At 43.6% G+C, this 23,063-nt stretch overlaps 1 protein-coding gene across 1 annotated transcript; it reads left to right on the plus strand.

The window, feature by feature from the left end:
• Window positions 1–1,224: 1,224 nt before the first annotated feature.
• rogdi (rogdi atypical leucine zipper) lies at window positions 1,225–20,058 on the plus strand (the record flags this gene model as incomplete). Its single annotated transcript, XM_080009718.1, has 11 exons — window positions 1,225–1,299; window positions 1,636–1,707; window positions 2,457–2,539; window positions 3,027–3,081; window positions 3,173–3,253; window positions 3,573–3,668; window positions 17,092–17,190; window positions 17,469–17,582; window positions 18,282–18,331; window positions 18,467–18,593; window positions 19,112–20,058. The coding sequence occupies 11 exons, from the start codon at window positions 1,225–1,227 to the stop codon at window positions 19,151–19,153; spliced, it is 894 nt and encodes a 297-aa protein (XP_079865844.1). The 3' UTR covers window positions 19,154–20,058.
• Between the last annotated feature and the right edge of the window lie 3,005 nt (window positions 20,059–23,063).

Below are 23,063 nucleotides of genomic sequence, written 5' to 3' on the forward strand. Positions count from 1 at the left end.
AATATTATATTGTATTATACTGTCCAATATGTGGGGTGAAAAAGAGCATTTAATTAAGAACATTTTCACTTTAGGCTGTTTTAAGAAATTGGTTTCCCAAAGAGACAAGTTGAAGCCTCGAGTTTGGTTTTATACTCGCTGCCATCTTGGCTGGGCTTATAGAAGGAAACTTATATTGAGACCCTCAATTTTATCGAATAAATAAAAGATGGACTGTATTCCCTAGTGATAGGTTATCTATTGATTTAGTCAGGCTCTCTGGAGCGAAATGTAGCCATTAGCTGAACTGCAGGTTAAAGCTCTTCCGCCTTGGCTTCCAACACCCGGCTGTAGTGGTTGCCGCTTGGTTGTAACGCCACATAATTCAATCTTAAAAAGCCTACGCATTCCACACAAATGGTATTCAGTTTGCGATTGTGAACGCTGTCATTGATTCTTTTTTTATGAGCTGCATGACATTATGAATGTTGTTACTTATATTTATCACCCGTTTGTCACACCGAGATTTAAAGCGCTAGCAAATGATTTGACCGCTGACGTTGACTTAATACTTCTTACTACTCTGTTGTTGTTGTTGTTGTTTTGTTATTACAATAACACCCATGTCAAGAGGGCGATGTATGTTTGTTGTACCTATTGTCAGCGCGCCCGAAAGGCGAGGAGCGCTTCCCTTCTCTTGACGGCGGCTGATGACGTTTGTAGCCTCCTTCCGGCCAGGAACGCCCCCTCGGGAAGCGTCTGCGAGGATCAGCGGGATGCTGCGTTCATTTCCTGTCAAGGTCGGGAATATCTTACCTCCTACTTGGAAAAAGGGCTAAAAGGAACGGCCACTTAAGTCGGGATTTTGTCAGGTCGCAGGATGACGGCGCGCACAACCGCGAACAAAGTCCCCATGGGTTGTTCTGCATGCTATCTTTCAAAAGACGTGGAGCTTTTAAAAACGCCCGTCACTCTGATGTCGGACATGCGTCGTACATGGCATATTCCAATATAACACATGGGTTCGGAGTCTCGAACCGCCGCCCAGCTGGGAAGAGACGGGAAGATACCACCGCGCGACCTCCACCGGAACGCAGCACCGAGGTTCAGTGGGAGGAGCCACCGGGACTGAGTCAAAGTGTTACCGGTAGACGGTCGAGAACGCGAACCCACCGCTGCTGTGCTGCTGTGCCGCTGCTGTGCTGCTGCTGCTACCGCGGACGCCTCTCAACCAGTGGAGTCAAAATGTTAAATCCGCAGCGGTCTCTGTCCGAACTTCCCAAGATGTCAGCTGCGAGCCAGGTGGAGAGAGCCGTGCTGGTAAAGATGCCTTGCTGTTTAGCTACATTGCTAGCGGGTTAGCAGACCCAGTTGATTGGCACCCGTTGCTAAATGGGGGCCACTTAAAAATAAATAAAAATGAAGTGTACGTTATATCTCTGAACAGAAGTCAAATGGGAGTCGCACTTATTTACCGAGTAACGTATGGGCAGGTAGTGGGTAAGCTAAAGTAACTATAGTATGCTCTATTACATAAGTGTATAGTAAAGAGTGCATAGTAATGATATGTATATATACACACACACACACCAACAGCAATGCTAATAATGATTCTCCTGCTACTACTGTTACCGCTTGTTGCTCTGTCCTTTGCAGGAGGAAGAGTTCAACTGGCTGCTAAAGGAAGAGGTGCACTCCGTTCTAAAGCAGCTCCAGGATATCCTTAAGGTATAATATGTATGTACATTTATTTGTATCCATGTTTTGTTCGTCAACACAACACGGATTTTCAGCTGTTGCTCAACAAATCAGGTGAAGAAGTGAGCGGGGGGAGCATTCTTGAGGGCATGGTTTTCAACCGCTGTACGGCGGCCATGAAAAAAGGTCAAATTTCCCAAAAATAAATGATGCATTTTGGGTTGCAAAATTAACCACTGTCCTGTGGCCATGAAGAAAGGTCAAATTACCCACAAATAAATTATCCATTTTGGTTTGCAAAATTGAAATTGTTAGGCTATACTAATGTATCCCATTTATCAGTTCCAGACAGAATATCAGCTTTGTGTTCATCAGAACAAGTTTCACACTGAAAGTGGAGGATCTTGGAGGATATGTAGTGACGAAATGTTGGATTATTATTTTTTTTAGATTGGGTTCTTGACGAGTCGCTCGGTAAAACAAGCCATTCGAGTTTCTGACTCTTTATACATTTGATTCAGTTGGTGTCTCGCACGGTGAACGAGGGACTTCCTGAACAATGAAGGACAGTCAGAAGAGCTATGAACAAATCTTTTGCGAGTCTTGCATCACTACTAGTAGGCCATATTAATAAGCACAATTCTACATTTTTCTGATGTCTCTAGTGGTTAAAATTGGAAAATTAAGGTCTAGGTTAAAAAAACAAAAAAAAATAACCCCACCAAAGTTTTCCTTTAAGTTTATTCTGTCAGTTATAATAATTTACCTTTTATTTACAGGAGGCGTCCAGGCGCTTCTCCATGCCGACAGCGGGCTTAGAGAGCCAAGCTAAAGAGGAGAACTTCATACTTGGCAGCACAACGTAAGATAGCCACCGATAATCTCAATGTACATTATGTTACATAATGATTGTATATATACAATAGCTGTACATGTACATTTATGATATTCAGAATCGCATGAAAAGGTTCATGTAAAATAACATTTAAACTACAACCTTTCTACTACAGAAATTAACATCAGGTCATCTAAAATGAAATACTAATGGGCAAAACCAAAATTAAATTTTTTTTCATGTCTTTGTTTGAAACTAAAACTGAACTGAAATACTTCCAGTCAGGGGGGAAAAGGTTTTCTGTGTTTGTTTTTTGTTATAGTTATTGTTATAGAGCTAATAAAACTCAACTGAAGGTTGAATCTAAGAATAGTATAACAAGTAAAAAAAACAACTGAACACTTTAAAAAAAAATTGTTTTCATAATTTTCCATTCGGCCCTTTGACGGGAGTCGGAAGTCACTCTGACACATGTTTTCACCAAAAAAATGCGCTTGTGTTCTTTGTCTTCCAGCATGGACCAAGTGAAAGGGGTGCTTACTCTTCAGGGCGACGCTTTGACTCAAGCTGTGAGTGACCTGCACTGACAGATTGCTTGTAGTCCACGTCCTACTGTCTTAATGTTAAAATACACATCCCAATCTCTTTTCTTTCCAACAGGACATCAACCTGAAAGTTGCCAAAAGTAGCCAAGTGCTTCATTTTCAGTTCAGGGATGATAAACAGTGGAAACTTCAGCAGGTATGTAAAATATGGTTGTAATTACAGTAGGTTACCATAAAAGTCATATTTCTGAACAAAATAATAAATAATACACTCATAAACTGAAACTATGTAAACTAAAATTCCTTTTCACATATTACCTTCTGACTTTTTTTTTTTTTTACATTTTCACCTACCACTGAGATTAGTGGCTACAGGTGGGGAAAACACAACTGCTGCTTTTTGCAAGCTGTCGTTAATAGTCTTCCAGTCATCATTTGACTGTAATCTCCCACCATCCCTCTCTTTGTCTAACTCTTTCTCTCACTTTCTCCACCATTATGCGTTTCTTGCTCAGATCCAGGATGCCAGGAATCACGTGAACCAAGCATTGCAGCTGCTGAGTGGCAGAGATGAGAGTTACCACTTCAAAACCGGTGCTGAGGTTAATAAGGTATCTATCTAAACAATAAATCAAACAATGGCATACACTTATTGGGTATTTCAACTACATCCCTGGGATTGGACTAGATGCTACGACCTGTGGTTCTGTAACACCCCCCCCCCACTCACTCAACATCCACTGATACGCAGCGGTACTTTATTATCTACCGATGCTGCATTGCTGTGGGGGAGTAATCGCAAATGTCGCAAATCGCATATGTGACCATAATATTAACTTATAAAGTGTTGGTAATGGAGATGCACCACTGATTGATCGGCAGGTTTCAGCTTGATCGGCCATCAAATGTATTTTCTGGGGGCGCTGTTGAGCTGGCGATGGCATAGGACACGTTCGGTTTGAGCTCCACTGAACTTCTGTTTTATTTTAAGTTAATAAGCGCTTTTCATTACAAAACATTGTAAATTCTGTCCCAAACCTATTTCTAAAAGTTAGAAGATAGTTTATGCAGATTGATGGTGTCAAATCTGCGCAAATATAAATTCACCGGACCATCCAGTACTGGGCCCAACGCCGCCCTGACATCCGGTTCCACAGGCACCCCCGCTTAAAGGACCCCGCCTCCGCTAGACATCCCGGAGATGGACGCGGAAGTTCTGAAGTCACAGATCCTTCCCTCGCTAAAAGCAGACACTTCAGCAGTGATAAAAGCAGAACTGAAAAATGCACTTTCCGAGGACTTCGACTTCCTCAAGAGTTAACTACAAGCGGTAAAAATAGTAATAACAAATAATACGGCAGAGCCAAATGAAGAAGGCAATCCAAGAGGTGGAAGGTGGACTGTTGACATGGTCAAACGAGGTGGCAACGTTACAGTCTACGGTGACTGACTTGAAAGTAGGGATGACAGAGTTTCAAGCCAAATGTGACGGCATGGAGGGAAGAAAGAGGAGATGCAACATCAGAATACTGGGACTGGGATAGCTGAGACGAAGCTCCTGAGAGAAGCGCTACGTCCGGATAAGGAGGTGTTTGTGGAGCGCTCCCACAGAAGCCTGGCTCCAATAAGACCAGATGGGAAACCACGTGCCATCATAGCTAAACTCCACTACTATCAAGACTGTCGAGGTGCTCAGCATTGCGCGCACTCGTGCTCTGCTCCGGGTCAGTGGGGAGGGAATTGCTATCTTTCCAGACTACACTGCAAGCGTTGACAGGGCAAGGGCTGCGTTCATGGAGGTTAGGAAGCTGCTCCGTAACCGCCAGGGTGTCCGGTTTGGCATCGTGTTCCCAGCCCGACTCCGCATCACGCACAACAGAGAAGAAAAGGAGTTCACTGACGCAAACAAAGCGATGCTCTACGTTAAGAATATCATCCCTACAACAGAGTTTGGTGTGTGAATATGAGACTTAGCTTTATGTGCTAATATCATATCCAAATTTAAATCTGGCCCCAAGTGGGAAATAATTTACGTTTGCATTAATAGGAGGTGGAGGTGAAATTGGCCCGACCAGAGGACTGTTTTCGGTAGCATGTAATGCTTCCTCTCCTCTTTATTTATTTTTTATTTCTGGGCAAAGGCGGCAGGTCAACCTCAGTTACAGGCCAGTGATGCTCTGCTTCATTCCATGGCCAACTTTTGACCAGACAATGCACACTATCCCTGTTCCTGTTAAAGCTATTGGTTCCAGTTTTATTTTATTTTGCAGTATAGTTCGTATTACTATTTCTTCTGTTATATTATACCCCAAGGGGGCAACAATGTATTTGTCTATAATCATTAGGGGTGGGGAGGTTGCTTTGTGATGTATCAGGGCCCCCTATATGCCCTTTAAAAATAAATAGATAAAGAATAGTAACCAAATAAAAATTATAATAAAATAAAAAAATATTTTATTTTTTATATACAGCACTGCTCACCCACAGCCATTAGCTTGCAATGCTCTGATGCATTACAGGGCTAACTTTGACGGGGCGACATACTGTATGTATAGCCACATTATCATTGTTTTTTTCCTACCAGTTTTATTTTATTTCGTTTTTTTTCTTTATCATTTTATCATGCAGCAGAAGTTTCTGATATCATAATGCACTATCTGAAATACCTTCATGTAAGATGTCCGCGGGAGCTTGAGCGGTGTGCTCTAGTGTTCTCCAACACAAACACTATACTGTATGTGTGTATTTGTTTTGCAAGGGTACTATGTTCACCTTGTTTTTGAAGGTGTCGTTCGGGGGAGGTGGGGGGATGCCAGACAAGCTCATCTATCTGACTTAACTTGCCAGATGTCCTTTACTTTTCACTTGCTGTTACGCTTTGACTTTTCTAGATCTCGGGTACACAACTCTTCATGATTAACATGACTGACACCAATACCCCTAGTGGGATGGAAAGTTGCTCGGTCAACTTTGTGAGTTGAATATTAAATCACTTAACCATCCAGTGAAGTGCAAAAAGGTACTTACACATTTAAAACAATTTAAGACAGATATTGCATTTCTCCACGAGACCCATCTACGTTCAACAGACCATTTTCAACTGAAAGGGGGGTGGGCAGGACAGACATATTGCTCTTAACTTCCACTCAAAAGCTGAGCTTGTCTGGCATCCCCCCCACCTCCCCCCAACGACACCTTCAAAAAAAACCATAAAAATACACCATTTACAATGACAAGTGTAGAGGCGGACCCTGCAGGGCGCTATGTTATTGTGGTGGGGCAACTTTATACACTACTCACGAAAGTTAGGGATATTTGGCTTTCGGGAAATTTATGGAAAATGTAAAGTTCACGCTACAGTGAGTGGTGGGTAAACTACAACAAAAAATGTCAATGTCTCAATAACTTGTCATTTGCCCTTGAGCATCAATTACAGCTTGATAACGATGTCTCATGCTGTTCACAAGTCGACTTATTGTCTGCTGAGGCATGGCCCCCCACTCTTCTTGAAGGGCGGCCCTCAGGTCATTGAGGTTCTGGGATACAGAGTTACGAGCCTCTACACGGTGACTCAGCTGATCCCATAGGTTTTCTATGGGATTCAGGTCTGGAGAAAGTGCAGGCCACTCCATTTGAGGTACCCCAGGCTCCAGCAGCTGTTCCCTAATGATGCCAACTCCATGAGCTGGAGCATTGTCGTCCATGAAGATGAAATGAGGCCTGTGTTGTTCATGCAGGGGCACAATGACTGGATCAATGTTATTCAGGTAGTATGGGCTTGTCGCTGTACCATTCACAAAGTGTAGGGCAGTTCTGTATTGACTAGACACACCTGCCCACACTGTAACACCACCACCACCAAAGGCTCGTCTGGTGATAACAGTGGCTGATGCATAGCGCTCTCCTTGATGTCTCTAACATCGTTGGCGGCCATCATTTCTGCTCATCGTGAATCGACTTTCATCAGAGAACAGCAATGAGGCCACTGGTCCCTTGTCCAGCGTAAAGGCTCCCTGACCCATGCAAGATGATGATGTCTGTGCCTGGTGGTGTGGTCAGGTACCCTTGCAGGTCGTCTAGCACGCAGACCACGCTGATGTAAACAGTTTTGAATGGTCTGACATGACACTTGGGTGTCTCTCACCTCCCTTAAATGTGCCTGGAGTTGAGTGGCATTCATCATCCGGTTCCGCAGGGCACTGTTCACAATGAAGCACTCATCAGTGTGGGATGTGGCCAAAGGACGTCCACTTCCAGTCTCTCTGTATCTCTGTTGCAAGCTGCCGATGACACTCTGTGACACTCTAAGCTCAGTGGCCACTTCCCTCTGAGAACATCCTGTTTGAAGCCTCGCAACGGCGAGGTCCTGTTGATGTCAAAATGTGAACAGCATGATGAGGAGGACTGTTTAAATACCAATTCTAATTGAACCAGGAAATGCATTGGTCGATTGATGGATCAAACACCTGTTGTGAATTTTGCCGTTCAGCTCCTTGTTAGAGAACAGCAAGTTGTGCAAAAAGTACTGAAACATTGAACAGTTGGACATGTGCATTCAAAAGTTTAGAGAAGGTCAAATTAAGTTCATCGGTAAAGGTTATAGTGCATTTTAGATTCATCCTGAAATTTCACCCAAAAGCGGAATATCCCTAAGTTTTTGTGAATAGTGTATGTCATCTTGGCCAATATCTATGCTCCAAACCCACGTTCTTCTCTAATCTTTTCTCTTGTTTACCAAACATGACATCACACCACCTTATTCTTGCGGTGACACAAACTGTACTGTCTCTCCTGTCTTGGACTGTAAGCTCACCCAAAACACATCCCTGTCTGAATCAACACGTTCAATTCAGCTTTTTCTAAAATCGTATGGCGTGGCTGATGTGTGGCGGTTCCGTAATCCTTCTTCCAGAGGAAACTCCTTATTCTCCCCAGCCCATACGACCTACTCCTGAATAGATTATTTTTTCCTGGAGAAAAGACTCCTTCCTCTCATTACCAATTTTGATTATTAGAGCCATAGTTATTTCTAATCACAGCCCCTTAACTATGAAAATGTGTATTCTTAATACACAATCCAGTTACGGCCCTTGGAGACTAAACCCTCTGCTCCTGTCAGAGGAAGCCTTCACCCAATTCGTCGCATCTGAGATCAGACTATTCCTTTATATTAATCAAGTCCAGGAATATCCTCCTTAACTATATGTGAGACACTGAAGGCATATCTACAGGGCCAGGTCATCTCATATTGTGCAAATCTTCTTCTGGCTGCTTTCCTTAGGGGTCGCCACAGGGGATCATCTGCCTCCAATACCTTCTTTTCTGCGTATCTTCCTCCTTTACACCAACTGCCTGCATGCCCTCCCTCACCACATCCATAAGCCTTCCTCTTTTCCTCTTGCCTGGCAGCTCCATCTTCAGCATCCTTCTCCCAATGTAACTCATCTCTCCTACACTTGTGTCCAAACCATCTCAATCTCAGCTCTCTCACTTTTTCACCAAACTGTCAAACCTGAGCTGTCCCTCTAATGTACTCATTCTTAATCCTGTCCATCCTCGTCACGTCCAATGAAAATCTCAACATCCTCAACTCTGCCACCTCCAGTTCAGCCACCTGCCTTTTTGTCAGAGCCACCGCCTCTAAACCGTACAACATACTGTAGCAGGTCTCACTACCGTCCTGTAGACCTTCCCCTTCACTCTTTCTGGAACCCTTCTCTCACTCTAGACACTCTCCTCCACCCTGCCTGTACTCTCTTCTTCACCTCTCTCCCACACTCTCCGCTGCTTTGGATGGTCGACCCCAAGTACTTAAACTCATCCGCCTTCTCCACCTCCACTCCTTGCATTCTCAGCTTTTCGCCGTCCTCCCTCCCATTCAGGCATATGTATTCTGTCTTTCTCCTGCTGACTTTCATTCCTCTTCTCTCTAATGCATGCCTCCACTTCTCCAGGCTCTCCTCAACCTGCTCCCTACTCTTGCTACAGATCACGATGTCATCCGCGAACATCATCGTCCACAGAGACTCCTGCCTGATTTAATCGGTTTACCTGTCCATCACCATTGCAAACAAGAAAGGCCGAGCCCATCCCTGATGAAAACCTACCTCCACTTTGAATGCCTTCGTCACGCCTACTGCACACCTTACTAATATCTGACTGCCCTCATACATATTCTGTACCACTCTTACATATTTTTCTGCCACCCCGGACTTCCTCATACAATACCACACTTCCTCTCTCGGCACCCTATCACATGCTTTCTTAAATCCACAAAGACACAGTGCAACTGTCTCTGGCCTTCCCTGTTATTTTCCATCAGCATTGTTAAAGCAAACATTGCATCTGTAGTACTCTTTCCTGGCATGAAACCATACTGCTGCTTGCTGATCCCCACCTCTCCTCTTAACCTAGCCTCCACTACACTTTCCCATAGCTTCGTGCTGTGGCTTATCAACTTTATTCCCCTGTAGTTACTACAGCTCTGTACGTCTCCCTTATTTTTGAAGATGGGTATCAGTGCACTTCTTCTCCACTCTCCCGGCATCCTCTCCCTTTCCAGAATGGTGTTAAACAGTCTTGTTTGGTACTCCACTGCCATCTCACCTAAACATTACCATGCTTCCCCAGGTATGTCATCTGGGCCAACTGCATTTCCACTCTTCATCTTATTTAATGCTGTTCTCACCCCATCCTTGCTAATTTTGCTGCACTTCTTGATCCACTATCCCCACGTCATCTCTCCCTCTCATTTTCTTCATTCATTAACTCCTCAAAGTACTCCTTCCACCTTCTCAACACACTCTCCTCACTAGTCAGCACATCCCCATCATTATCCTTCATCACCCTAACCTGCTTTACATCCTTCCCAGCTTCGTCCCTTCGTCTTGCCAATCGGTACAAGTCCTTTTCTCCTTCCTTACTGTCCAACCTCTCATACAACTCGTCGTATTCCTTTGCCTTTGTCACATCTCTCTTCGCCTTGCGCTGCACCCCTTCTTCTTCGCCAACCTCTTCTGCTCTATGCTCTCCTGTACTTACTCGTTCCACCACCAAGAGTCCTTGTCTTCCTTCCTCTTCCCGCATGATACACAGTACCTTCTTGGCCGTCTCCTTCACCACTTCTGCAGTTGTTTCCCAGTCATTGGGTAACATCGTTCATTCCCACCTAATGCCTGCCTTACCTCTTCTCTAAATTGCATGCAACACTCCTCCCTTTTCAACTTCCACCATTTTATCTTGGCTCGTTTTTCACTCTCTTCCTCTTCTTGTCCTCCAGAGTCATCCTACAGACCACCATCCGAGGCTGCCTCGCAACACACTCCCCTACCACCACTTTGCAGTCACAAATCTCTTTCAGATTGCACCTCCTGCATAAGATGTAGTCCACCTGTGTGCATCCTCCTCCACTCTTGTATGTCACCCTGTGTTCCTCCCTCTAATTGAAATACAAATTCACAACAGCCAATTCCATCCTTTTGGCGAAATCCACACCATCTGTCCTTCCACATTCCTCTCCTTGACACAATCCTACCCATCACCTTCTCGTCAGCTATGTCTCTGATCCCTTCGACAACATGCCCATTGAGATCTGCTCCAATGACCACTCTCTCTCCCTTGGGGACGCTCTCCACCACTAGTTCCAACTCACTAAAGAATTCTTCTCTCTCTTCCATCTCACACCCAACTTGGGGAGCATATGCACTGACCACATTCATTATCACCCCATCAATTTCCAGTTTCATGCTCATCACTCTGTCCGACACTCTCGTCACCTTCAACACTCTTGACATATTCTTCCTTCAAGACTATCCCTACCCCATTTCTCCTGCCCTCCCGCTCCCCTTCCAACTGGTCTCTTGTACACATAGTACATCTACCTTGCTTCTCTCCATCATGTCAGCCAGCTCTCTCTCTTTACCCTTCATAGTGCCAATGTTCAAAGTTCCGACTCTCAACTCTACTCTCCTACCCTTCTTCCTCCCCTGCTGTCTCTGGACACTCCTTCCCCCTCTTCTTCTTCTTCGGCCGAAGATCTTCGGTCGAATATCTTATATTTGGCGGGAAACAAACAAAAAAAACAAAACACTGCACGCCTTAAAGAGGTGGCGGATGAGCGACTGGATATAGATAGGTTATCTAGCCATCTGCTCTCTGCAGACATGATGGAAAAAGCGTTTGTCATTGCAGGCAGAGTTTGATCTCCTGACCACGCGACAGGCCGAGTACCTCGTCTCTGAATCGTGTTACGGCTGCTATGAACATGGGGAAAAGGCTGGATGGTTACTCGCTCATCGGATATGGCGAAGAATTTCCAATCAAATTATTCCTGCGATCAATGACGATCAAGGCCCAAAAAGCACGGACAGCCTAGAAATTAACTCATGCTTTCAAACTTTTTACCAGTCATTGTACACCTCAGACTCACCTGTAAGCCTCTACGCGCTGGAAGATATATATATATTTTTTTTTTAAAGATCCTGCATGTCCCTTCTATAGACCTGGGGACAGCTCCTGAACTGGAGGAGGACCTTTCAGCCGCTTAGATAGCATCAGCAATTAGGTCTATGCAAAGTGGCAAATCTCCGGACGGTTACCCAATGGAATTCTTCAAAAGATTCTCAGACCAACTTTCCCCTTTATTACCGTCAGTCTTTGAAGAATCACTTGCATTTATATCCCTACCTCCAACCATGCACCAGGCGATTATCTCTCTCTTAATCCTCGAAAGACAAAAACCCACTTGAATGTGGCTCATTTAGTCCAATTTCTCTTATAAATACAGATGCTAAAATCCTTGCTAAAGTCCCGGTGCATCACTTGAAGGGGGTTCTCTCCTCCATCATATATCCTGACCAAACAGATTTTATTAAGAACTGCTATTCATTTTTTTTTTTTTTTCTTTTTTTTTTTTTTTCTCAATATATAACATCAGATGTCTTTTAAATATACTTTACGGCCCTTCTGCAACAGGTGCGCTAGAGGTAGTGCTTTCACTAGATGTGGAAAAAAAAAACGGGTGGAGTGGGGCTATCGTTTCGGCACACTGGAGAGGTTTGGATTTGGCCGCAATCTCATATCATGGATCAAGGTCTTATCCCCGATGGCTGCCAAGCTGTAGTTCTTTTGACCTACTTTTTAGCTCTAAAGCAACAAAAGACAGGGGTGTCCTTTATCTCCACTTCTATTTGCGGTTGCCATGGAACCACTTGCTCTAGCTCTGAGGCAAAATGCCGATATCAAGGGAATCCAGTGTGATGGATCGGGGCATAAAACTTCGCTTTCCACGGACGATATGTTACTGTACATATCGCAACCCCTTTTGAGTCTCCCCAAATGAATGGTCTTACTTACGGAATTTGGCAAAATATCTGGCTACAAAGTTACCATTGAGAAAAGTGAGCTTGTGCCTCTTGGTGCTGGTCGGATGCCTCATTTCCCGTTCAAATCAGCCCTAAGAAATTCAGGTAACTTGGGGTATGGGTTACACAACTATAAAGATCTATATGCAGCCAACTATCAGCCCCTATTATCTAGTCTGAAGCAGGATATCGAGTGATAGGACCCCCTGCCTCTTTCTCTGGGTGGAAGAATTAAAACAGTAAAGATGAACATATTGCCTACATTTCTGTACATATTCCAGTGTCTCCCGGTCCTTCTAACAAAATCATTTTTCTCCAAAGTAAATTACCAGATATTAACCTTCATTTGGAACAAAAAAACACCCCGCATCAAAAGAGACATACATAGAGACCTTGTGCGATGGGAGCGATGGCGCTCCCAAATTTCCTGTATAGTTATTGGGGAGCCAACATAAGAGCACTTCTATACTGGGTGAGAAATTGTCACGATCCCCAACTGGACAGTGCTGGAGGGGGTGTCCGTTGGGTCCATTTCTCGAGCAGCCTTGCTGTGTTCTAAATTACCATTCACACAGCCTATTTCTAGCTTCACTTCTAACCCGGTTATTATACACGCAATCAAAATATGGAATCATTTAACAAGGTCCTTCTCTCTTAAGGATCTGTCGCATGCTGCTGCAATTGCAAAAAAACATATGTTTATCCCATCGGTGATGGATGAGGCCTTTGCTACCTGGTCTAGAAGGGGTGTGACCTCACTGTTCAATCTATATATCAACGGTAACTTTGCCTGCTTTAAGCAGCTGGTGCAGAAATGCGACATTCCCAGATTACACTTTTATAGGTACTTGCAGCTCTAGAATTTTGTAGCCTCGAACTCCGATTGCTTTCCATCATGCCCCCCAACCTGTTAGACTTAATTTTTCACTGTAAATCAGTCACAAATCTATGAATGACTCAACACATACAATTCAGCACCCTTGGACATCTCAGATGAAACTTGGCACAAAGTGATACAGGGAATCTTCTCCACTTCCATATGTCTCAGGCATGCCGTTATCCAATTCAAAATTGTACACCGCATTCACTGATCCAAAGTCAGACTTTCTAAGATCAATGCTGACATAGACCCCACATGTGATCGTTGCAGGCAGGCTCTAGCCGCTCTGCTGGACATGTTCTGGACATGCCCAAAACTTCACATGTTCTGGCAAACCATCTTCGACACGTTCTCTGGGACATTGGGAAGAACAGTTGAGCCATCTCCATTTATTGCACTCTGTGGTGTGGCCCCGGTAGACATCCCTCCCATTGAGAGGGAGGTAAGCATGAGGGCCTTTTGTACTCTCCTGGCCAGGAGACTGATACTGTTTAAATGGAAAGATCTTAATCCACCGACATATAGCCATTGGATCAGGAAAGTCATGTCCCATCTTAAATTGGAGAAGATTAGATACATTGTCAGAGAGCCTACTCAGAAATGTTATACTATTTGGCAGCCTTTCTTAACATTTGTTGAGAATATGGACACTAACAGCACAACAATATAACCTTTTTTTTTTTATTTTGTGCTATTTATCTTCCTTCTTCGAAGGAAAGAAACTTCTGACCAAGTTTGATGTTCATATGTTTATGTCTGGTATCTGGAGGGTGGGTGGTAGAGGATTTATTGAAGTTTATTTTTCTGTTGGTCGTGTTTGGACCTGTGATATAATGTGAAAAACTAAATAAAAAATGTATTTTATGATTCTTTGCTGGTCAAATGATGACGTCCTATACTTTGCTCATGTATTCGTAAATATGCTCCAATACTCAAACCCCATACAAATGTAACATAATTGCGTAGTTGACACACAAAAAGAGTGTGAAAGAAAGAAAATGTTGGCTGTTTGAGGTACTTCAAGGTCAATGAAGATTGGATAAATATTTTATCGACTATTTTAAATCATGAAGACTACGTTTCTTTCCTACAGCGGAGCATCTGCTCTGGTTCCTAGCGTATGAGCTCTGCTCATGTTAAAGTTTGACGCTTTTTATTTTTTTATTTTATTTTTTCTTGACGAGTCACTCAGTAAAACGAGTTGTTCCATTTGATTCAGTTGGTTGAATGCACGGTGAGTTCCAGTGAACGAGAGTGAGAAGAGGAAGTAATTTATTACTTTTTTTTTTTTTTTTTTTTTTCTTCTTCTTCTTCCTTTTTGCAATGATTGCAATTTATTTTGGAATGGCAAGTACCATATGAATATAATACCGTTTTCACACTAAGCTGCTAAAAACAGGCGATTGGGACCTTTCCCATTGCCAGGAGAAACGCCTGAAAAGTGGTGTGTCATGGTTCCAGTGTGATTGGGAATAAAACAGTAGAGGAGGAAGCAACTTAAACGACAACAGAAAATGTAAAACTTGAAAAAAAAAAACAAGTATTTTGAGCCGTCGTGAACGACCCAACACTACGGAAGCGGCAGCATGGAGCACAGGCAGCACGTACACTCCTTGCTGCCGGTGCGGTGCACGCACAGGTTCTTCAGCGGCAGGAGCAGGGACTGTCTTGGGGCGATGCTGGAATGACACAGAGCCCAGCAGGGAGCGTGAGGGGTCTTGCTGTGCTCCCCACAGTGCGAAAAACTTCAGATTTTTATTTTTGGATCCTAAATGGGATATGGAATGATGGAATGATAGATGGATATTCCTGTCTATTTATGCGCCCGTGTCCGGAACTCCAACATGCGTTGCATCGCACAGGTAAAGGGGCCAAAATGAGTGGGTCGACCGATCGGAGGTGGAGCCGATAAAAACCCGGGTCATTTGACCCGGTACTGAGAATCTGGGTTTTTCCTTTCCCACTGGTGACAAATGCCGGATGTTAGCGGGTGTTACCGGGTTTTTGGTGCAGTGGGAAAAGGGGTATAATAGAAAGGTATATTTGCACTGAAAAGTGAAGACTTTCATTTTAAGTTTCAATTGAACATTTCCATGTTCGTTATGTGTTGTATCCAGTTCCAGGTTACATGATACTGAAACTTGACGGTCCCATATTTTATTTCATTGGAACTCAGTGACCGTTCCATTTTCTATTATTGTTCCACAGTGAATAATAATCAATAGTAAACAGTGTCTAATTCAGCAGTCTCACTATTGTGGTAACTGAAAATCGCAGTGTAGTCTGTACGTGCAGCTGTCTTATCACGTGAGCGTGATCAGATCACATGATGTATTTGTCATCGACATCAGCAGATATACCCAACGAGACCAAATGATCAGAAAATTGTATTTCTCCCATCAAGCATATAAACTCAAAATTGTCGCACGAGAATTTAAAATATATTTAATAGTCAATGTTTTATTATGAACATACAATTGAATGAAAATCACAATTGGCCAAAATCTGATTAAAAAATGTTTTTAATCGAAATTGGCCAAGAAAATTGCAATCAGTGCATCTCTAGTAGGTAAACATGTTGGGTAACTTAACAAGATGATGCATTTCAAGGGATATAACCTAATGTGAATTTGTATATATAGTTAGCTGTAATGTCTTGCATACGGTGTGATTAGCGTCAGTGTGAATTGATGGAGTAATTTAGCTGCAGTAACTCAAACGCCACGGAGACTCCCTGTTACAATATTGTGGTACTCAAAATATTTTCCCAAGGTTGGCAAGTCTGTATTAGTCTGTCTGTCTATTAATGTCATTATCTCTACCTGTCTCTATATCTCTATTGGTGGCTCAGTGGTTAGCACTGTGTGAACTGATGGACCTTCACACTGTGAAGGTCCTCTGTTCGAATCCTGAGCCATCCTAGGTCCTTTCTGTTTCTGTCTGGAATTTTCATGTTCTCCCTGTGTTTGCGTGGGTTTCCTCTCACCATCATGAGACATTATGCGTTAGGGGTTCGTTAATGCTCCTGTTGCTGCCCATAAGCAAGGCACTGGCAAAAGGGCTGGAGTTGGTCCACTGCTTCTAGGTATAGGATGGGTCAAATGCAGAGAACTAATTTTCCCCCGAGGGATTAATAAAGTATAATTCTACAATTTCTCCAATCACCTCTACTTATTTAACTATCCCTACTAGTATATATCTCTTACTAATGCAGAGGATATGACGTAGCTTTCCCATGGTTGCAATAGGCATGAAGCCTACCTATGTGAAAATAATTAAAGAAAAATCCTGTACTTCAGGTTTTGGCCGTTGTGTCTGTATGAGTCTGATGCCCAAGATCTCACCTAGGTCTCATTTGCAAGGTGAGAATCAAAACACAGAAGCCACCTGTTCCCCTTCAGTGTCTGGAGTCATTTTGACATCATCAGTTCAATAAAATGAATTCTCCAGCAGGCAGAGAATTTATAGGCATTTATTTTAAAATAATGTTTTTTTTTATTTTATTGAGCATAATTTAAGGTTGGTGGCAGCAAAGCAGGTAGGGCAGGAGGGATTGGCCGCTTTAATAGACTGGCCCATAAGGCCACAGAAGCGCGTGGCGCCGTCAAGTTGACTGACAGAACTAGCTCTGCAAGCTATGCCACATTAATGGGGAGAAAATAAATCTACATGCAGGCCCCTTTAAACATTTAGTGTATTTGTGAAAATTAATTTAGTAGTAAATTCACAAAATTTCATTATAGATGAATACAAAAAATTATGTTTTTGTTTTTTTTCTGGTTTTGGTTGCAGTTAATGGACGCGGTGATGCTGCAACTGACGCGTGCACGGAACCGCCTCACCACCCCGGCTACCCTGACCCTGCCGGAGCTGGCCACCAGTGGTCTGATGGTAAAAAGTCAACCAAACGCAAACTACAAAGACTTGCGTAATTTTTGTAAATAGTTTTTCAATTTGTATATTTTCATTTCAATTTGATATCAGTCTCACTTGAGTGGAGTCAAAACCAATTTCCAATTGCATCCCTTCATGATAATAGATTTCGACCTCTTATGAGTGAATGGATTAATAATAACCTTGTATGTAAGGCCGTGAATAAACTCGTTGGAATTGTTCTTGGACTAACGTCGATCCTCTCACCCTCATTTTCCCACTCCCGCTATCCCCAGAAAATGTTCTCCCCTGTAATGCCAGGGGATGTCATGGTGAATTTCTACATCAATTTGAGCAAGTTGTGTCTGACGGTCTACCAGCTCCACGTGCTGCAGCCCAACACCACCAAGGCAAGTACCCCATGGGGACAGTGCGCTCTTTGGATTTATAAAATGTGACAGTCGTCTGGTGTCGGGTCAGCGTCCAGTTGTACTTTTGTATTATCCATGGTTTGTGTCCTGCAATGTATGTTTTCACATTTAGTTTTAAAGGGGTGGTCCGTTTTTGGGGGAAATTCGCTTTCTGTCTACCTTACACAGATTCAAATGAAAAGGTCAATGCTAATTTTATTGTTGTGTGTCCATTAGCAAGATGCATGCTAACTGTGTTAGCTCAATGCAAGGCTGTACATGTAGATCAGATCAACCCTTTTGCAGTTTAGGGAACCATTCCAGCATCCAAAAAGATCAGTTATTTCAGCGGTACGTCTTAAAAACCTGAATACGAGATCTCGGTTGTTTTAAACGCAGCTACATTCTTGATTTATTTTTGATGCATAACCATTTATACAATATAAGTGCCGCCATCCTATGGATGGCAGTGATGACATTTTGAGCTATAACGATTACTACAATGTCCTACGTTCCTGACACTTCTATGGTTAAAAATTCTCAACACACATCGCTATAAGGAAGTATCATTCATTAACCAATCATTCCCCCAACTTGACCTTTGGAGCCAGTTGTTGAGATTTGGTAATAGTTTTGCACTGTAGACACGTGATGTGGGCCTGATTTCTGACCCGTGTGTATGTTTCTTCTCCTCGATAGAATTTCAAGCCATCCGGGAGCTCTGTGATGCACAATCCTGGGGCCATGTTGTAAGTGATAGTTGACTCGTTGCATTTACAGTAGAGTCTTAAACCTCACTTCTCTTTGTGGTGCCACAGACTTGGCTTGTCCTATTATTTATGGGTTCTTTGCTTCCTATTATCTCAACTTGTTTTCCTCCCAAGTGAGCTCAACAACAACCGCTTTGAGGTGAGCCATGTGCACAAGGTGGAGTGCGTGGTGCCGTGGCTGAACGATACACTGGTCTTCTTCACCATCTCCCTGCAGCTCTGCCAGCAGCTCAAGGACAAAGTGGGTACCGATTCTTCATCCAATCAAATTCAACTTATCTTTTTTGTTTGGGGTACTTTATTGAGTGCTAAAATAGAAAGTAATTCTATTCTATGCTCCTTTTCAGCAAGTTAATATAGGTCTGAGGTTTTTGCTGAAAATAGCACTCAGATTATGCATTTGAGCCATCCTAACATTCTTGGCCTCTAAACCATCCTGTTCCAAGACGGGCTGTTTTTGTGGGGTGGAGCCTCCCTTCAGAGTATAAATTGGTATTAATTCCTCTTTCTTTTAAAAGATTTGTGCTGGTCTCTGCAGCCAACAACAGAGCACTTCCCATGCTTAGCTCTGAGCTTCGATGCTAGCGGGTCCGGTAGCGCTCCAGCCGTGGGTGGAGTGACTCGGATGGGGGCCGGCTCTAACACACGCTTTGTCTCCATTAGTTCCGGTTCGGCCAGTTGGATAACTAACCGAGGATGTATCATCTTACCCGCAACATAATTTGTCCTTTAATTCGCATTTTCCTTACTGGTGGCCAGATATCCGTGTTCTCCAGTCTCTGGAACTACAGACCGTTTTGACCGACCATCTGTGAGCAGAGGATGCATCGGTCCCGACAAACACCACCAAATGGACTGTCTTCAACACAACATTAAACCACCCAAGTTTTTCTGTTTAAGGTTTTGTCCTGCCAACCGATTCGCAAAGAGAGCCAGATCAAAAAAACACTTTCAGTATTGATCCGCACTGGTCACCGATAACCACTTGTATTGGCGCAGATGTCTTCAACTTGAACATGTTTTTCCTGTTTAATTTTGCATTACAAACTTGGTACATTCTGAAATGAAGGAAGCGATTGTTTGTTCATGTTTTGTTAAAATAAATATATCTATGTATATAATAGATTTGCATGTATCCAACCCGTGTTCTCAGGAAAGGTACGCAAATTGGTTTGTGTTAAAGATGGTATTTTCTGAATATTGTGTAAAGCCACATTTAAAGCTTGCTCAGTATGATCTGCACTCCTTCAAACTGAGACATGTCTTCAGTGCTCGGATGGAGATTGGATGTAGCTATTGATTTGAACACTAATTCCTCCACTCAGTAGATAATCAGACGAGCAAGCTACTATCTTTAAAACTCTGACGCAATCTTTAAAGGAACACGAAGGCTTGCAACGATTCGTGAACACACCTGAAATAAGCTATGAAGAGGTGAAGTAAAGTTATTATTCACATCACATCATTCCAATTGAATCATTGTCTGTTTGTTTTTATTTTTATTTTTTGGTATTTGGGCACTGGGGTTGCCTCCATTCCCTTTGAAGCTAATGTTTATTTAATTTTCAAGCAAATTGTGTCGTACTAAGTGTAATATTTTTTGAATTGCATGTCTGTATTTATTATATATATTTATGTTGTATAATCTACCATACAAGTTGTTGAAATTATAATCTGTTGGCTGTACAATAAAATGTATATGCAAAACAAGAACAACTTGTTTACTAAACTCGTGATTTTCACACACCAATTACAAATGGAACTTTTTTCTCTCAGAATTTTGAAAGTGCAAAACAACTATGATACCTTTACCTGAGTATTATATTGACAACTTATCAGTTAAAACATACTTTAACTGTAACAACCATCTATATGCCGAAAAAAAAAAAAGTAATAAATACATTTGTCTTGATATAAATTGTATCCTTCATTGCAGTTGCTATTTCTTACAGTGTGCTAGCTTCGGAATTACCTGTTCCACACTAAGAAGGCTGCCGTAAAGTAAAGTGTTTAGTCTTATGTCATTTCTCACACACTTCCTGTAACGTGACATGGCGGTAATCCCATTACAAGGCACTCTCTGATCTTATGCCACTGAATTGTCAGTAAACATTGAGGAAAGAATGTTTTGCTTCAGAACACATGAATATCTGATGACCTTGTCCAGCCATCTTGAAAAAAAATCCACTGTTTAAAGCATACACCTATACACCTTTCTGACATTTCTGCATTGGTCAACACAAGTCATTCAGTTTTGCTACACTCGAAAGAAGCAAAGAAGTGAGAAATATAGCAGATGTAACTGAATACTAAATTTGTTACTGCACGTGAAGAATGTCAATGACTTTGAGGAAACCTGCCTCGCGAGGGAAATAAAGGCCTGGCTCTTTTCAAAAGGAGCCAATGAATTGATCTTCGGTTTGTGTTTGTTAAAAACCTGGCTGTTGCCTTTTGGATCAGTTGGAGTCCCAAAGACAGAAACATAAGGAAATGCAGTAGTCCTAGTCCAGATTATTTATTTATTTTACAATTAAATAATCCCATGGCACACCACCAGCCTGTTAACCGCTAAGATCGTCACACACGCACAGAACTGTTTGGGTAGTGGGGAGTGGTTTTGGCACTATGCAGATATGCAGGTAGGGGGAGCCAGCACTGGCAACCGGAAGGTGACGCAGTTGCAGAAGATTGATGTTCACAGTGATCACAGTTCCCCGGATGACCAAGGCAGAAGACCCAGAGGCATATCTCGCCACTTTTGAGGGCACTGCAGAGGCGTGTGGCTGGCCTCCCGAGAAAACCATCACACCTCACGCAGCAGCTCCTGGATGCCGGTCGTTGTTGGCTGTAACCTGCTGAGGAAATGGTGCAGCGTGGAGGCTGCCATTACCCTGGCGGAAAACCACCCGTCCCGTCGGCTGCAAGGAGATGCCTCCCAGGGAGCACCCATATCCACCCGCACCCACACACACACACACACACAGAGTTTTATCCTTGCTTAATTTCCCAAGAAACAGCCCATACAGGGCCCAGCCTCAGCGTCCCCTGCTTCGGACCCACAGCCAGGACAGGGGAACTGGCATTGCCATCAGCCCGGGCACCACCACATGGGATGTCCACTGATGGGGGCGGGTTAAGTTGTCCAGGTCATCGGCAAGCCAGCCCTCTCTCCCGGTCCAGAAGGGAGGTATAGTATTCTGGTAAGGATACAAGGAGGTACACACCAGACTCTGTTGGATTCAGGCTGAACGCAGACCCTGATCCACCAGCACCTGGTTAGCCCGGGAGGCATTGTGGGTGGAGATAAGATGTGTGCATGGTGATATTCACAAGTACCCAGTAGTACCGGTGGAAATTCACTATCGGGGAAAAAAAAAAGCATAGAGTGAAGGCTGAGGGGAGTGAGCCACGGGGGCCTCCAAGGGAGAGCACACATGCTCCTGAGGTCCGCCCCACGGCAGATTTCCCACGGTTAAACTCTACAGGGTGAGTCGTGACACTCCGAGGAGGTTACACAATTGTGCTTGACGAAAATCCACCGGGAAATGGTTTTCCAGGCGGCTCATCACAATTCTATGGCAGGTGACCTGGGTTATGGCAAAACACTGAACCGGATAATGACGCGTTTCTATTGGCTGGGATTCGCGCAGACGTGCAACAGTGTTGTGTGTACTGCCACATATGCCAGTTAGTCAATCCGCCAGCCACACCAAAACTGCCATTGTGCCTCCTTCCCTTAGTTGAGCTCCCCTTCAAAAGAAGTTGGAAGGACCTCATTGGGCCACTAGACTGGAGTGCACAGAGATACTGCTTTGTGTTAGTTCTGGTGGAGTATGCAGCACTGTATCCCGAAGTGGTTCCCCTGCATAGCGTCTCTGCAAAGGGTGTTGCACATGATGTGTTTCATGTTATCTCTCAAGTCAGTATCTCCAAAGAGATTCTGACTGATCAAGGTACTTCATTTATGTCGTGCACACTCAGGGAACTGAGTGAATTGTTTTGCGTTCACTCCATTTGGACCAGCGTGTGCCATCATCAGACAGATGGTCTAGAACAGATCAATAAAATGCTGAAGAACATGGTTCGTTCACGAGGATAGCTGAAATTGGTTAATTGCAGTGTGGGAGGTTCCCCAGGCCTTCACAGGACTTTCTCCCTTTGAGCTCCTCTACAGTAGAAAGCCCAGGGGTGTGTTGGACCAGCTTAAGGAAAGCTGGAAGGGAGGTCCAAGTACAAGTAAAAATTATATTCCTCATTGTGCTGGTATAAAAACCTGATGGGTCTATACAGTTCTGTGTGGGCTATCGCAGGGTGACTGATCATTCGACAAACTCCTGGTTTGGATTGGCACGGCACGCTTTTTCACGACACTGGATTGACCGAGGGCTACTGACAGATTCCTTTGTCTCCAGAGTCTTAGGAAAAAACAGTCTTCTCCACTCCATACAGTTTGTACCAGTTTCTCACACTTCCGTTTGGGTTGTTTGGGGCTCCAGCCACTTTCCAGCCCTTCATGGACTGGGTGCTACACCCGCATGAAGAATTTGCTCTTTCGTACCTGGATGATATCATCCAGTCATACTGTACCGGGGAGCAGCATATGCGGCAGATGGGGGCTTTCCTGGACTTCTTAAGGCGGGCCGGACTGACAGCCAACCCAAAGTGTGCGGTTAGGCGGCAGGAGGTACGGCATCTGGGGTACCACTTTGGC

The sequence above is a fragment of the Zeus faber genome, assembly GCF_960531495.2.
Source record: "Zeus faber genome assembly, chromosome: 11".
Lineage (NCBI taxonomy): Eukaryota > Metazoa > Chordata > Actinopteri > Zeiformes > Zeidae > Zeus > Zeus faber.